We start from the raw sequence: 16,508 nt of genomic DNA, 5'->3' as shown, positions 1-16,508 counted from the left end.
CGCAGGCCTAAACCCTCTCCGCTCTTCAGACCACGGCCAGGTCAGTCTTGGTTATGAGGCTTCCAGGGGCCTGCCCCTCCTGTTCCCATCTTGGGTGGAGTGGGGGGCTTCCCCTACCCCCCAATAGGAAGGATGTTGTTCTCTTCCTAGAAAAAAAATGACAGGAGTATGCTGAGCATCCCCTTCACGCGCCGGGCCTGCCGTCATTGCCCCAATGCCACAAATCTTTGCAAAGCTGTGGCTCCCCCAGAGCCAACCTTAATACCCCATTTATTAAGGAAAATATGTAAAATTCGGCATGGCAGAGGGAGGCAGCCGACTCAGCGCCAGAATCCTTCCTTGTCTCCTGTCAGGTCCCCCCTTCGCCCTTTCCGCGCTAGCCAGGAGCAACCCGGCCCGTGGGGAGTGGGCGGTGGGTGGGGGTAGGGTGGGGGTCGGGGGATGCTCCCTCTCCGAGAGAATTGGGTAAACATGGCGACCGCGGCGCCCATTTGCACACGCTACACAAATGCATCGCATTCCCGGTTGTTTGCAGAAAATTTACAGCTGAGTAATAAAAGTTTACGATCGACTCACAAGTTGGATTGGCCACAAGAAGTCATGTGGATTCCATCCATGAACGTGAACTTTTTATTGTGGTTTGTCCGTTCGGAGCGCTCCGCAGAACAGTCCTCCCTGTAAGAGCCTAACCATTGCCAGGGAAACCTGCGCTGGGCGCTCCCTTCATTACTAGTATTTTTTTTATTAATCTGATTAATAATTATTTTCTCCCCTCATTTAATTTTTTTCCTCCCAGCTGGAGTTGCCGGAAGCTGGGAGCACCTGGGGAGGGGGGCGGGGGGAGAGGCTGGGGTAGAGGGCACCCTCTCTCCCTTCCCGACCCTCTAGCCCCCCAAGGGGCAGGAGGAATGCGGGAGCAGGAGTTGAGATAGGGAGCTGCAGATGCTTCCGCCCCTCCCCTCTCCTAAGCTCTCCCTCCTGCCCCCTTCTTGCATCTCTCCTTAATTTTATTTGGCTTTTTTAATTATTGGGACTTCTTTTTTATTTTAAAATTTCTATAAAAATATATATATACATATATATGTATGTGGAGCTGAGACAGGCTCGGCAGCGGCACAGAATGAGCAAAGACGAGAAAGAGAGAGTGGGAGAGAGAGGCAGAGAGAGAGAGGGAGAGGGAGAGTGACAGCAGCGCCCGGTAAGTGTTTCCTTATTGGTTCAAATATGTAACTAATGGTCCGTAGCTGGGTGGCGGTTTCAAGATAAGGACAGCAGCGGCTTGTCTTGGTTAGAAAGGAGAGGGGGCGAGAGGGTGGGCGCGTGGCAATTATGGGGAGGAAAAGTGGGGGTGGGGGAGAAATTGGGTTAAACTGGAATATGGTAGTGGGGGACGTATGTTGTCCTTATGTCACTGTACGCTGAAGTTGGGGGTCGGGGGGCCAGAGGACTGCGTGGGGCTCAAGGCCGGGGTCTAGTGCGCGGACCTTGTCCTTACCTGTTATAGATCTTCGGCCTCTTGCCTAACGGGACTGAGACAGAGGGGGCTCGGGAGCTCAAAATCCAGGGCAGAAGAGAGAACCTGTAAGCTGTAACCAATGCCCTCCGAGCAGAGTCAGCCCCCCCAACCCCCAAACAAACTTTCCAGTGCCCCCTCCCTGCTCCGCAGCCCCCTCCCTCCCGAAGAGCGCGACCGCTAGAGCTCACACATGCGCAGTGCGGGCCCAAGGCCCGGCCGCGGAGCAGGAAGAGAGCGCAGCTAGGCGGGCGGCGGGGCCTGTTAATTGGCAATTAGGGAGGAGGCTGGTGGCTGGTGCGCGTCAGCGGAGGGGAGAGCGTCTGCCCACCCCTGCTTCCACCCCCACGCGAGCGGATGGAAAGATGGGAGGTGCTCTGCACTGCGGGTGGATGGGTGGGGGTGGGGGTGGGGGACTTGGTACTCAAAAGCCATCTTGTGCTTGGAGAATGGGGGCCAATCTGCCTTCTCTCCCCCCGACCCCCGGCCCGGCGTTCTCCACCCCCACCGCGGCCACCCCACCCAGGATACCAACTGGACTGCTTCACCCGCGTCGCCTGGCTGCTCTGGGCTGTGATTTGCCCTGTCTGGGGCGGAGGTGGGAATTGAAGAGGCCCTAGAATGGGTGGGGACAGGGACCAGGCCTCGCCGGCAAGGCCTCCTGGATGAGCAGAGGTAGTGAGATCCCAAGGCACGGCTGGGGCACGGCTGGCTTATGGGGTCGGGACTCAGAATTGGGCGGCCCGGAGGGTCCTGGGCGCTGGGGATCTTCCTAATAATTGGTGCTAATGGCGTGTTGTATAGTCTTAACCCAATACATATGGTTTCATAACACAGTGGCTTAATTTCTTCCAAATGTACGTGGCCCTGAATGTGTTGCAGCTTGATATATGACCCCGCCCTGCTCCCTGGCCTGGGTCCGAGGCGGCCCCTATATGTGTGAGCTTCTGTTTATAAAGGGCAACGCACACACACTCGCTTACACACCCAAGGCAGACACACCCCAGAGCTGGGGGAGGGGAGAGTGCATACTTCTGGAGAGATCCGAGAGTCTGGGGGCCGGAGTCCCCTTCAGCCCGAGCCAAGAGCACCCCCCCGCCATCCTCTCCCAAACGCGCGACTGGGCTTCTGCGCCAAGCCCGAGTGGGGGAGGGGACCGCTCCTCGATTTCCTGTTTAAAACCCGGACTAGTCGCCTGGGGGGTGGGGGGAGATAACCTGTTTTTATCAAATTTTTTAAAATTTAGTTCTACTGCATTCAAATCAAACCCCTTGGGCCCGAGTTGACGGTGAATCTTCCCTCCCCTCCCCCCACAATCCCCTTCCCTTCCTCTCTTGCCCCCCCAAAAATTCCCCTTTCGCAGCCGACATAAAGGCCTGGGAGGTATTCTCCCGGGGGAAGAAATGGCATTTTCTCTCCCCCTTCCCCCCACCCCCCGCAATAGGACTTGTGTGTGTCGGCAGAGGCGTCTGCCGAGGGGCTAATTTCGCGTTCCTTGTTTACGATCGAGAAAAGCGCTTGGCTCTCCCCAAATGGGCCCAGCCCGCCGCCCGCTCCGGCTGCCGCGCGCTCTCTCGCCGCCCCGGCGCGGCCCTGGGGCTGACGCCCCGGGGAGCCAGGCCGCGGCCGCTCAGACCCCGAGTCCGTGAGACCTGCAAAGGGCGAGGGGAGTACCGTGGGCCAGTGGAGGGGCCCCGGAGGCCTGAAAATGGGAGCTTTTCTCCTGGCGTATTCTGGGAGCCGCCGATCGGTGAGGCCTCTATTTCTCTTTCGCTGTATTTTGTCTGCCCCCGCCCCAGCAGATGGCCGCACTGACTGGGGGAGGGGGACAAGTCTTTGTTCACCGCCCCCCGCCCGCCCCAGGACAGCAGTTTCCGGAGAAGGCCACTCGGGCCAGTGGGGAGTCACCTGGAATACTAGAGGGGGCCACCTCCCTTTGGAGGGGTGGGCCTGGGCTAGGCTGGGGCATCACCATCGGCCTACAGGGATCTAACCTAACGAAAGTGGTTGGTGAGATTTTACAGTGGTAGGGTTGGTGGTTGTCGGGTTAGCAACACCATCCTGAAATGTCCTTATATATTATTTTTATACATTGATTTTCTGTCCATTCTTGGCTAGGGTCCTGCAGGCTCCCACTCATTTCACCCCTAGACTCTCCTCAGGACCCAGAGGGATGCAGAGACAGTCTAGCAACAGTGACTGGCCCTAGTTTTCTATTTTCTAGTCTGGCCAGGGGGAAAACCCAGCCCCAAACGCCAGCCCCTTCCTTCCCTCCTTACTTTCAATTTTCCTTCCTTTCTCTCTCTCGATGGCACTCAAACAGAAGCACAAAAGGGGCCACCCGTGGCAACGCTCAGCCTTCTTGCAGGCCAAATTCCCTGTGGACAAGGTCCTAAGAGCAGGAGGACACTGCTGTGATTATCTAATAATAGCCAGAGCAGCTGAGAATAGAATCCGGCTCAAGGACTCTGCACACCCAGAGCTAAGGCTGTGCAGAAGCCCTGAGTCCATGGGTCAGGGTCTGGTGACACTGCCTTGAGCCCAGGGCCCCCAGCAGTCTTCACTGAGTCCACTCTTTGGGTACCTTGGGCCTGTCCCTTACGGGGCTTTGTCAGTCCTGCCACGGGCTGTATTTCATGCGCCAGCTCCTAGCTAAGGAGAAATGGGCAGAGCAAACCCTTTCTCTCCCTGGTCTGACAGTTGTGATCCCCACGAAGAATGCGACCTTGTTTGGAGAAGGCGGCCTTGTTGGGTTGGCTGTTATGTTCCGAAACCAAGCTTGGTGGCTTTATACGTTTATTAGATAGAGGCTCAAATGTACGGGCGCAGACTTCTGCACGAATATATACAGACTCATGTTTCCTCAGTGGTTAATTGTGTATTACCATGCCTATATTCGCTCAAACACCATTTTATGTGCGTGCGAAATTTTGTTAGCTCTCACTAGATGGGCTTGGGCTCGAGGAGGCACTGGGTGCCCTCTGTGTGTGCTCTGCTGAAAATGTGTTCGTGCTGGAATCGGAGTATGCGGGTATCAGTAACCGAGAGATGCCACAAAGGTTTTCTCAGACCTTACTGCCTTCGCTGTCCAAGCAGCTGGGCTGGGGAAAGATTGACTCCCTTCTGCTTCCTCTCCACACCTCCCTGCAGACTTCCCCAACTCAGGACTGTTTGAGCAGGCGAGCCCAATTGTGCTGAAAGTGAGTTCGGTGGGAAACTTCGGTGGGTGAGGCATGCCTGTGAGCAGTTTTGAGCAGTCGCTGGGCCCTGGTGTTCGAAGCCTCACTGAGGCGGCAGAGAAGATTGGAGTGGTTAATAAGGTGGCCTCTGGGCAATGATCTGGGGCGGCTGTGGACGGACTAAGGTGCCTGGAGAGGCCGCTGGAGAAAGCCAGCCAGACGGATGGGGGTGCAGTGAATGCCTATCTCCCCACTCCTGCTCGCTCTGGCTGCTCACGGGGTCTCAGCTTTGCCTCTGTCATATGTGGAACGGACTAGGGGATCTCAAAGTTCCCCAAAACCTAGATCTGGTTACTGGTGGGACTTTATTTTAATCCTCTCTGCTACCTAAGCTGTAGAGATAGCTGAAGCTTGGTCTGACCGCCTGTGGGCCTAGAGCACTGAGTGTGAGCCGGGGCTGAGAATTAACCAGCCTTCTTTCTCCCTTCTAGGCCCAAGGAAAGACAGAGGCTGGGGTATAAATGTCTATTAAAACCCCCAGGAAAGAAAGTAAGGATGGGAGAGGAGCTGGCGGGGGTTTAACTCCACTCCTAGGCGATCAGGTTCCTCCCCAGAATGGCCTGTCCAGACTTGCCGCGGGTGCGAGGCGTGCAGCTCTTTCCCATCTTCTCTCGCACCAAGGGCAGCCTTGAGCTTTTAGGCCTTGGCGGCCCCGAGTGCCAGGGTGACATTACCCCCAAAGTGTGCCCCTCACCACGGCCCACGGCCTCTGCCATGGTGCTGCTGCCGCCCCTGTTTATTGTGTCTGTGAGTTGTTTACTTGTTTTGTCTGCTGCCACCCTGCGTCAGAAACCCGCCAAACAGCAAACTCACCCAGGAGAACAAAGTGCGGTGCTATCCTGAACTCCCTCCCCTTTCCGGCACCCTGCTCCCGCCATTCCCACCTCCCTCACTCTCCCTTTCCGAGGGGAGGAAGCAGAAATCGTCCTAAAATAGGGCAGCTGTTTATAGGGTTGGGGGAATTATGGGGATACCATAAACCTCCGGGTGTCCTGGTAGTGGAGAGACAGAGCAGCCCTCCCCTGGCCTCCAGCTTTTTTTCCTTTCCCCTGGCAACTGCTAAGGGGGCCACACTCCTTGAGAAAGCTGAATCCCCCTCACCCCACTCCTTTCTGCAGGAGTTTTCCCTGAGACACAGGTTGTTGGGTTTTAAATCAGGCTAATGTTGGCGGATTCATAAAGCTAGATAAAGCATGTCGCTCTCTTCATCACCCTCCCTTCTCCTCAGCCCCCCAAAATAGCAGTGAATTTAAGCAAATCCTACAAAATTAAATTGCCCCTTCACTAAAGATCCTATAAATCTCCAATCTCGCCAGGTGTAGAGTCGGAGAGGCCGCTGTTCGCCTCTAATTTTGCTCCTGGCTATCAAATCTGAAAGAGTATCATCGAAGTAAGTAATATTCTCTCCTTTCTGAAATTAATTCCCCCCTCCCCATCTCTCTCCCTCTTTTCGCCAGCGCAGATTAAATGGTTCTTTCAGATCTACAAACAATAAAGGATCAAATTATTTATAGGGAAATGAGGACAGTGTTTCTTGTTGGCTTATTGTTCCAGAACATAATATTTTATTTTCAAGTGGGAAAACTTAGACCAGGGGAAGAAGAAGGAGACAGGTGGGGGGAGAGGATGTGAGGGGAGGCAAGGAACCCACACAGAAAACTCTTGCTGTATGTAGTAACTTTTATGACATTTACAATTTCCTCATGACAACTCACGTGACATCATAAATGCTGCATTCTTGTTCTTGAATTTTACAATTCTAAAAACTTCCAAAATGGATCCAAGCAGTATTCTGCATGGAGGGATATAAGAGAAGCCAGAAAATTGGGGATCCTTTGTTTTCACTCTGGAGGCCAAAAATATTCTGAGTGTTCTGGATCTTAATTTTCCCTCCTGGGCCAAGCAGGACTATTTGCTTTCCCTCCCTGAAATGTCACTCAGGGTCTGAATTCCCTCCCCATTCCCAATGGGGATGAGACACGGTGTCTGAAGGCTTTCTGTATGCCCCCTCCTCAGTTGATACTCAGCTGCTTGGGACAGAGGTGGGAGGCTTGGGGGCCAGGCCCCCAAAGCCAGAAATGATTTCTTCCAGAGGGGGCCCAAAGGGGCTCAGGGCTGAGTGTGATGGGACAGAGATGTTGAAGACCTACTGTACTTCTTAACCTTCCGCCAGAGAAGCCAAACAAATGCCAGTGTAAGAGTTTGTGTCTCCTGATGGTAGCAGCATTACGTGGAGTGGTGGTAAAGAAAGGTCAGGCAGAAATCTGGAAAGAGGGAGACGAGAAAATATGATGTGAGTTAGCTGAGCCCCTCCAGGTACCTTTCTTCTCTGTTTAATTGCAAATAAAGCAAAAGCAGCTTGGGCAGCTTCTCAACCTCTCAGCTCAAAAGCGCAGGCCTCTGAGGTGTTTGGGGCAGTTCTCAGGAGCTTGACATGCCCCATCTGGCCTTTTCTTCTGTCCCGCCTCCCTGCTGCCCCCCAACTCCATTCAGCTAGCCAGCCTGGGCCCTGTCCCCAGAATATCAGCACCCCCAAATGGGATCCACTTCTGGGCTGGGTGTGTCAAATTTCACTTTTCTCCAAGTGTCTCCATGCCTCAAGTTTGAAAGGAGAAAGAGCATTCTTTTTTGCAGTACAACGCATGTCTGGAGAGGTATGAGCTCAGACAGTTTCCTCACTGGATCTTTGAGAAGCTGGGGGCTCCTTGGGTCAGCTATGATGGGGTGTCCCCAAGCAGACCCAGTTCCCTGTGTTCAGGTTCTCTGACGGACTAGGAAATTCTCTTTGCAAGCCTTTTACTCTGCATTCTGTGGAGATCAAAGGATCTCTTAAACAAAACATTAGGCATTTGGAGTAGGATTTATTTTTTTAATTTTTAAATAAAAAAAAATCCTATCATAAGCCAGTCGGGCCAACTGAGCAGTCACTCTAGAACAGCAAAGCCTTAACCAAACAGTGCTATTGTGAGGTGAGCTGAACAATTATTGAAACTCAGCTTTCTCTGCAAGGGGGATTTCAGCCCTCACCCAGTGGCACAAAAGGGGCCAGTGGGGCAACCGCTCCTCTCCCGCCCTGGAAGTCGAGGATCCAGGGGGTGGGCCAGGCAGCTGTAGAGGCTTCCAGGCAGCCAGGCACTCAGGCCGACTGCTGAGTCCTGCGGCTCCAGTGCCCGCGTCCCTGAGCAGCCTTCGGAGGCGCCGGGCTGCAGTTGGTGGCGCCGGCAGCCAGGAATGGAGTGTATATGTATCTGTGTTTGAGGCTGGGTGAGTCACAGACAGCGGCGCAGAGTTGGGGGATCTGGGGAGAGAGAGAAGACTGGCAGAAGACAAACTAAGCAGGACCTCTGGAGAAGACTGGCCCCAAATAAAAATTCCAGATCTCATGCCTCTCACTTCACATATTCTTCCCCAAGAAATTAATATATTTCCCAGAGCAGAGTGGAAAGCAAAGGCAGGCAAGGTGAGGCCCACCCATGAACCCCTCCAGGGCCAGAGGCCAGTCCCAGCCACCCTCTCCCCAGTTCAGAGATACACAGGCCCTCAGCCCCCAGTCTGGAGCAGGATGAGGCTGGAATAGGAGCCTTAACACTTGCCCTGGGAAACCCTCCAGGATCCAGCCTCCAATGCAACCCTTGGGGACTCCCGACCAATGCCTGCCCCCCATTTAGGCTCAGGGCGCCTACAATGAGTTCTCTCCTATAATTAGTGTTCATGAAAAGCATGTTTTGGTTGCTGGGACAGGGAACGGCAACTTTCCCCCTTTATTCCTTTTCTGTATTTTTTGAATTCTGTTTCTGAATCCACTGATTCCAGCCCCAGAAAGCGAAAATCCGTTCTTGCCGCCAACCCCCCTCCCGATTCCAGAGGCTGAAGGGGCAGAGCAAGTCGGAGACCTACGGGCCTGATGAAGGGGTGTTCTCTGATTTCTCTAGGCTTGTTTTATAGAAACAAAGAACTAGTTCTCCCCCCTCCTTCCCAGGACTTGTGCATATTTACAAGAGCTCAACTGCAGTTTTAATAAAACATCTGTTCTTGCTTCTGCTGATGAGTTTCCATAATTGTTTTCAGACAAATTTAACAGGAAAATATAAATATATTTAGAAAAACCCAAGTCCCAGCTTTCTCCCCATAGATAGTCGTTCTTTTGCCAAAAAAATAAAATTAACATGAAATGAGAAAAGGAAAATATAATCCAAAGGAGGGCAGATTCGGCTCATCTGACTTGCTCTCCCCCCTTGGAGCGAATCCTTCCAGCAAATTTCAGCTGCATAATTAAAGATCTAACTGAAGGAAGAAGGCTTCTTTCCTGAGGAATGTAAGGTGATGGGGGGAAAGTGTGTTAGAAACTAATTTTGCCGAAAGTCTTTAAGCAGTAGCAGAATTTATTTGTGTTTCTGCTTCCCCTTCTCCCCTCTTCCAGCATTTCTGCCTACCCCCCCCCCCCCCAGCAGCTGGTTCCTGTTCATTATAAATTGGAGAGACCTTTCAGTCTCTGCCCTCTGTTTAGGGACGTAATAAAACACTTAACTTTCCGGGGCTGAGACTTACATTCTGCTCCTCAGGGCGCCCACCCCCGCGCCCACTGCCTTTAGGCCCCAAAGGGGACTCTCCCCAACTTAGGCACCCTTTTCCTCTCCACACTTGGTTTAGAAGGGGCTCAAGAAAACAAACCCAGGCATCCTTGCTGGGGAGCTGCAGCAGATGCTTCCCCAGAAGCCCCTTTCTCCCAAGGTCCTTCCTTCCCCCACCCACCTATAAAAGAGATTTTAAAATACATAGAAAATCAACAGTCATTGAAAGCGAAACCTCATTAAGACATCCTATCTTCCATCATTCAATTTGTTGTACATTGCAACAATTTAATATCTTGAAGGAAATATCACTGACATGATTTATCCCTCTAGCAATCTCTCTCTGAAGGGGGGGCGGGGAGGGAATTTACTCTCTCTTCCGGCCTGTTCTACGTGTAACACTGCTATCCTTAGGGCAAAATTGAGACTGGGAACTCGGAGAGCGGCTACTGGTGTCCAGAGGGGCACTGACTTGTTCCTTAGTTCAGCCCCCTCGGCCTTCCACCCCCTCCCCACTTCTCTTTCCCTCTCCCTCTTGCCCTCCAGGGGGCCTGGAGCCCCAGCCAGCTGTTGGAAACCCCTGCCCAGGCACGCCATGAATTCGAGGACAGCTGGATTCTAGAGCGAAAAGCAACTCGTGCTGGTGTCTGTTGTGTACCTGCCATGACACCCCAAAATGAGACAACTCATCTCAAAATTTCTTTCTTAATTTAAGAATCCTCCTCTACACTTCACCTTCATTTCCTTGGGGAGAGGAAAGTATGGTCCAGGAGAGGGAGCCTTTATAATTATAGGGGCCTTCCCCCTGCCCTTCTAAACACCAACACATTTCTCTCCTCTCTGAAGGACTGGGGCTGTATTTTTAAAAGCCAACACATATTGTCTGCAGGAAGACTCTTCCATCCTGTTACGAGGTTCATGTATTAACTAACATGTTGTCTCCATCAGCTCCTACATACTGTCTTGCTTTTGGGTTCGAAACTTTATTTTTCCCCCCTAGCGACACTCCAGGGAAACCTTAACGTTACAGAAGATGAATAAACGAGTTTTTTTCCCAGTGTAGTCCCGTTTATGGCTTTATTGCTACCCATTGATTACTCCGCTTTGTTACACAGAAGGAAAAGATCATAAAATCCGGCGACATCCGGGTTCTTGTTATAGCCACTTCTCCCCCTCCCCAAAATGGTGAGGGGAAAATATGAGCTTCCACTGTTCCCTTTGCTTGCCCCACCACCCTCCTCTTTGTCAACTCAGAGCATTTTCGGCCTATGTTACGATATCAAAAGAAGTTTGGATTAATCAGGAGGAAAAAGCCCATCTGCACACCTTCCGCTGTTTCCGCTCGCCCACTGCGGCTCCTCAGAAGCCTCGGACTCAGCTGCCTTTTCCTAACCTTCTCTTCCTTTTTCTCAGCCCCTAGGTGGGAAGAAAATGGGGGGTAGGGAGCTGCTGAGAGGCCTGGCCCCACCAGGTGTGGCTGGCCCTTGGGAGAGAGCGCCCCAGGAAACCTTGGCTGGAATCTCCAAGCCCCAGAGCTCAGGTCCAGGGGAACTTCCCTTGGCAGGACAGCGTCCGAGGGGGGCAGGGGTTTCTGCCCTGGGCAGGGGCTTGAGGCTGCAAGACGCTCTGTGTCTCTGTGTCCATCAGAGCCCCACCAGCCTTCTCTCTTTGGCTGGATGCTATGTGAATTACCCCAACGGCCCTGGCTGGCTCCAAATCATAAATTCTCACCAACATAAACAGGAGTTGATGTGTCTAGAAAGACTCTCAGAGTTCTTTCTTCTTCCTTTCTTCCTTCCTTTTTCTCTCTCTCTCCCACTTTTTACTTCTTTCTCTTCCTTTCCTATTGTATTTTTAAATACAATTTCCCTTTTAGGCAAAAATGCTGCAAGAGTTTCCCCCAAAAGGGGTTCCTGAGCAGGAGGAGGGAGAGGAGGGCTAGGAGGGAGAGGAAGCAGATGCATGGATCCTTTGCACACCTCAGCTCTGCCACTGCACCCTGAAGACTCAGCATTCCCTCTTTAGACTTAGGAGTCCCCCACATGCCCCCCACCACCCCCAACTCTCAGATACACTCTCCTTCCTCTAAGCACCATGTTTTATGGAATTTCTTTCCATTCTTGATTTTTTTAAAAAAAATTATTCGGGTAAAAATAAACTGGTTTAAAGATGGGAACTCGCTCCTTGGAGTATCAAACCAGATTTCCTGTAAGATTGCTGGGGAACCCCCTGAGCTAGGAAGGAGTTCCTCCTATGGAGAAATCAAAGTGTAATTTTAGAAGAGGGCAGATATAAAAGATGAAATCAGATTGAAAATACACAGATTTCTCCTGTGGCCACAGTACAGCAAAGTTAGCTGGGGCTGAGAGATTTCCTGGGAGTGCAACTCTCCTTTTCTGGGCCTCAAGGCCCTGCTCTAGGACATTCACCCTTCCTTCACCTTCAAATCAGTTCCCTTACATATATATTTTTAAAAGAAATCTAAGTCTTACTTTCAAAGCACACACTTAGTCTCAACTAGGGAATCAACAGAAGCAGAAGCGATTTTTTTCCCCCTTCTTGACATCTGGCTTGCGATTGGCTAGGAGGGGGTCAGCTGACTTTGTCATTTTGTCTGTCCTGGATTGGAGCCGTCCCTATAACCATCTAGTTCCGAGTACAAACTGGAGACAGAAATAAATATTAAAGAAATCATAGCCCGACCAGGTAAAGGCAAAGGGATGAATTCCTACTTCACTAACCCTTCCTTATCCTGCCACCTCGCCGGGGGCCAGGACGTCCTCCCCAACGTCGCCCTCAATTCCACCGCCTATGATCCAGTGAGGCATTTCTCGACCTATGGAGCGGCCGTGGCTCAGAACCGGATCTACTCGACTCCCTTTTATTCGCCACAGGAGAATGTCGTGTTCAGTTCCAGCCGAGGGCCGTATGACTATGGATCTAATTCCTTTTACCAGGAGAAAGACATGCTCTCAAACTGCAGACAAAACACCTTAGGACATAACACACAGACCTCAATCGCTCAGGATTTTAGTTCTGAGCAGGGCAGGACTGCGCCCCAGGACCAGAAAGCCAGTATCCAGATTTACCCCTGGATGCAGCGAATGAATTCGCACAGTGGTGAGTTTTACAGCTCCGAGATATAAATTAAATAAACTGAACTGGCTTTATGACCGGCTTCCCTAGAAGAACGGGCGGAGAGAGTTTTTTATGGCCCCATAAAAACAATCACGCTCGTCTCCTCGCCGACGCCGAGACAGGGCCCCCTCTTCTGCCCCCTCTGCTCGCCTCCTGCTTGCTTGCAGGGGCCTGGCCCCCTCGGCCCCTGACGGATTGGAGGGCTCTAAGGCGAGTTGAGGGGGCAGGAACAGGGCAGGGAATGAGGGGAGGGGGTGGGGGAGCCCCCCAAAGTCGAGTCAGACTAGGAGAAGGGAGGGGGGGAGAATGGGACAGAGAAGTGGGGAGAAGTTTCCCAGAAGCTAGGGCGCTTGGGGAGATGGGGGAGTCCAGACCTTGAGAAATGGGGCCTCATCCCCAGTGTTTTGAGATTTTTCTGAAAAATCAGCTTTTAGTTTACAGCTTCCTGCTTGGTTCTGTCCCCCCACCCCCCACACACCTTTCTTTGGGACACACCTACCAACCCGGGGCGGGGGGGGGGGGGGACTGAATGAGGTTAGGATCCTGGCTGTACCCCCAGTGGGGGTGGGGACAGAGCAGAGGGGAGAAGGCTGGAGCCGGAGGGGCCCGTGAGTGCTGGCCAAGTTGGGAGGGTCAGGGCTGTGCTAGGCTAGATCATCTGCAGAGGATGCCTTGCTGATTGTTTGTAGTGTGTTTTGTGCCCGGATCTCTAGGGGTCGGCTATGGAGCGGACCGGAGGCGCGGTCGCCAAATCTACTCGAGGTACCAGACGCTGGAACTGGAGAAGGAATTTCACTTCAACCGCTACCTAACGCGGCGCCGGCGCATCGAGATCGCCAACGCGCTTTGCCTGACCGAGCGACAGATCAAGATCTGGTTCCAGAACCGCCGGATGAAGTGGAAAAAAGAGTCTAACCTCACGTCCACGCTCTCAGGGGGCGGCGGAGGGGCCGCGGCTGACAGCCTGGGCGGAAAAGAGGAAAAGCGGGAAGAGACAGAGGAGGAGAAGCAGAAAGAGTGACCAGGACTGTCCCTGCCACCCCTCTTTCTCCTGCTCCCTCGCTCCCCCCATACCCTCCTAATCACACACTCGATATTTATCACTGGCACAATTGATGTGTTTGGACTCCCTGAGACAAAATTAGGGAGTCAAATATGGACCTGAAGAGTCAGCTCTGGACGCCCCCCTCCCTCACCGCACAAACTCTTTTCACCAGGCGCCTCCTCCTCCTCGCTCCCTCGCTAGCTCGTTCTCGGCTCGTCTGCAGGCCCCTTCCCCCGCCCAGGCCTTGGGGCTCGTCCCTGAACCTCGCTTTAGACTCCACAGATCTCCCTCCAAACGAGGACTTGGCCTCCCACCCCCTCGGCGCCCCCCATCTCCGCCCCCGCGCAGAGAGCCGGCTCCCGGGCCCCGGGGGCCTCTGCTCCCGGGCCTCGGGGCCCGGCCTCGCAGCCGGGGAGGGCGGGAGGCCCGAGGAGGGCGCGTCGGGGCCCCACAGCAGCCCCCAGGGCCTCCCCGCAGCCCCCGCCCGGCCCCTCTGCCCCAGCAAATGCCCAGCCCAGGCGAATTGTATTTAAAGAATCCTGGGGGTCATTATGGCATATTACAAACTGTGACCGTTTCTGTGTGAATATTTTTAGCTGTATTTGTGGTCTCTGTATTTATATTTATGTTTAGCACCGTCCGTGTTCCAATCCCATCTTAAAAAGGAAAAAAAAAAAAGAGGGAAAATTACAAAAAGAAAAAAGTGAGCGACGTTTGTTTAGCCAGTAGGAGAAAAAAAATAAATAAAAATTCCCTCGTGTTACCTTCCTGTATAAATCCGACCTCTGGATCCGTTCTCGAATATTTAATAAAACTGATATTATTTTTAAAAGTTTATATCAGGATTTCTGTTACTTCGCTCGCCCGCCGGCCTCAGGCTGAAAGTTGGAGCAGGCTCTGAGCGCTCCCGCGTCTGCCCGCCGCCTGCGAGCCCCCGGCCCCCTGCACGCGCCTGGCCAGGCCCGGCGCCGATCCCGGCCTTGTGGTTCTCCCCGGGGTCGCACTGGGGGCTGGGAGGCCTCTCCGGGCTCCCCACGCAGAGCAACGTATTCAAACCGCAAAAAAAAAAAAGGCCGCATAGGTTTGGTTGGGGGTAGAGTGGGACCCCGGGTTGGCCGCATTGGTCTCCGGCCCCACACAGGCCTTTCTTCCTGTCTTTGGTAGTTTGGGGTCCTTGGCTTCTGAACCCCGGACCCCCAAAGGCCAGAAAGGCCGCATCATCCAGGCCCCAGGTCGCCCCCGCCCACTCCCGGGAGTAGGGAGGGAGGCGCCGGAGCCAGCAGGGCAGCCCCCGGCCCGCGCCAGGATTCTTGCGAAACGTGGCGGAGGCGGAGAGCCGAGGGGAAAAAGAAGACCGCCGGGATCTGAGCCCTTCTGCAGGGCCTGAACGATTCAAGGACATCTCGGAAAAGAAAGCCTGGAAACTGAGCTCTCGCCTGCTCTGGGACTCCTGACGTGGCCGGGACCAAATTCCTTCTTCCTTACTTCTCCAGCCCGTCTTTTCCTTACTGTTTCTTCTCCCCTCAAACTAGGCCAGCGAGGAGCGCAGCCAGACCCTAGCCCTTCCCCAGCTCAGGCCGTCTTTCCTAAGCCCAGCCAGAGAAACCTGAGTGGATGTAGGGGGTGAGGTATTGAGGGGGTCTCCCGGAGGGAAAAAAATCCGCCAGTTTTCCAGACCTTCCAGATCCCCGCCAGCGCCCCCTCCAGCGCCTCCACCAGCGGGGGGGGGCGAAGGGGGGCTTCTCGTGGCAGGGGCGGAGATTTCCTGGGGAGAGACAGGCAGGAAAGAATAAGGCTTGGGGCTAGGGGAGGGGGTCGGAAAGGGGCCGAATGGCTGCGGAGGCCTTGGTCTCAGGCTGTGAAGGTGGCCCAGGCGCCTGCCCTGCCACCCCCACCCCCAGCCCCCTGCCCCCAGCCAGGTCCTTTGGGAGACCTCCAGATAGCTCAGAAATTGCTCTCCCTTGGACTTTCTGAACCCAGGTCCCTGGAAAGCCTGGTTCAGAGGCCTTTTCCCCAAAGGGCACAAAACAGGCTTTTTCCTTTGCCCTGCTCATATAATATTTGTGGAAGCTTGAATTTTGCTTCTCCATGCCCTCAATGAACATACATATTTCCATCCAAAATACTTGGCATGGGTACCACACGAGGGTCATACACAGGGATGCAAAGCAGTCCTCCAGTTCATTATGTCTGATTCTTTACCTATGCAGCTAGCCACTCACCCACCCACCCACATAATTGAAAATTGCCTTGATGTCACTCTGGAGTCCCTGGTGTGATGAGGAGGCCTACCTATCTTCCCCTGGCTCCTTACCTCCAGGCTCACCCCAAAGTCCCCAGCAATCTTAGTCCCAGGAGCCCTCTATCTAGCTCTGTCCACCCAGGACCACTCCTCATGGCATCCTGTCTACCTCTCCAGAGGCTGGGTTCACTTTCTCAGCCTGACAGGCACCTCTTCAGCAGTATCAGGGCTCCGGGGCCTCAAAGGAAAGGGACCTGGACCCTTGATTTAGAGAACCTGAGATAAGACTCCTCCAGTCTGGGTTGGGGCTCTCCTACCTCAATCCCCTTCTCAGCCATTTTTGAACATTGAAACTCCCTGGGGTTGTGGAGGATGGGGCTATCCGTTATCAAAAAACGCTCTGCGCGTCCTGGTGAAGCCTTATCTCTCGTTAAAATTAAATACAATTTAAAAGGCCATTTCAGGAGTTTATTGCAGCAACACCCAGCTTCTCCTCTACAGGGTAGAAAATCCTGAGAGGCCTGAAGGCCAGCCAGCAAGCCAGGATGCAATTCCTCCAAGTAGGCACCAGGTGTCGCTGTGGGCTTGTTGTCCCGGCTACCCCCCAATTCCAAGAACCATTTTTTTTTTCTCCCCCTTCTCTCTTTTTCTCTCTCTCTCACTCCCTCTCCCCCTTGGTTGGGCTTTGCCAACATATCAAGATGCGTTTCGCCGGCTTCCATCACTAACCTCCCGGAGGTCATCAAGCCAAATTTATGAG

The 16,508-nt window shown here is 53.4% G+C and overlaps 1 protein-coding gene across 4 annotated transcripts; it reads left to right on the top strand.

The window, feature by feature from the left end:
* Nucleotides 630–14,343, top strand: HOXC6 (homeobox C6). 4 transcript variants are annotated; one of them, XM_018047654.1, is made up of 3 exons: nt 630–1,198; nt 12,098–12,443; nt 13,175–14,343. In XM_018047654.1, the coding sequence occupies exons 2-3, from the start codon at nt 12,290–12,292 to the stop codon at nt 13,480–13,482; spliced, it is 462 nt and encodes a 153-aa protein (XP_017903143.1). In that variant the 5' UTR covers nt 630–1,198; nt 12,098–12,289; the 3' UTR covers nt 13,483–14,343. The 4 variants fall into 4 exon arrangements, with proteins under 4 accessions (XP_017903143.1, XP_017903142.1, XP_017903141.1 ...); XM_018047653.1 differs by lacking the exon at nt 630–1,198 and adding an exon at nt 1,977–3,263 and having other exon boundaries at nt 13,151–14,343; XM_018047652.1 differs by lacking the exon at nt 630–1,198 and having other exon boundaries at nt 6,176–12,443; nt 13,151–14,343.

This window comes from Capra hircus, chromosome 5 (genome assembly GCF_001704415.2).
Source record: "Capra hircus breed San Clemente chromosome 5, ASM170441v1, whole genome shotgun sequence".
Taxonomy (NCBI): Eukaryota; Metazoa; Chordata; class Mammalia; order Artiodactyla; family Bovidae; genus Capra; species Capra hircus.
Note: the sequence above shows the minus strand (reverse complement) of the source record. Positions and strands in the feature narration are given on the sequence as shown.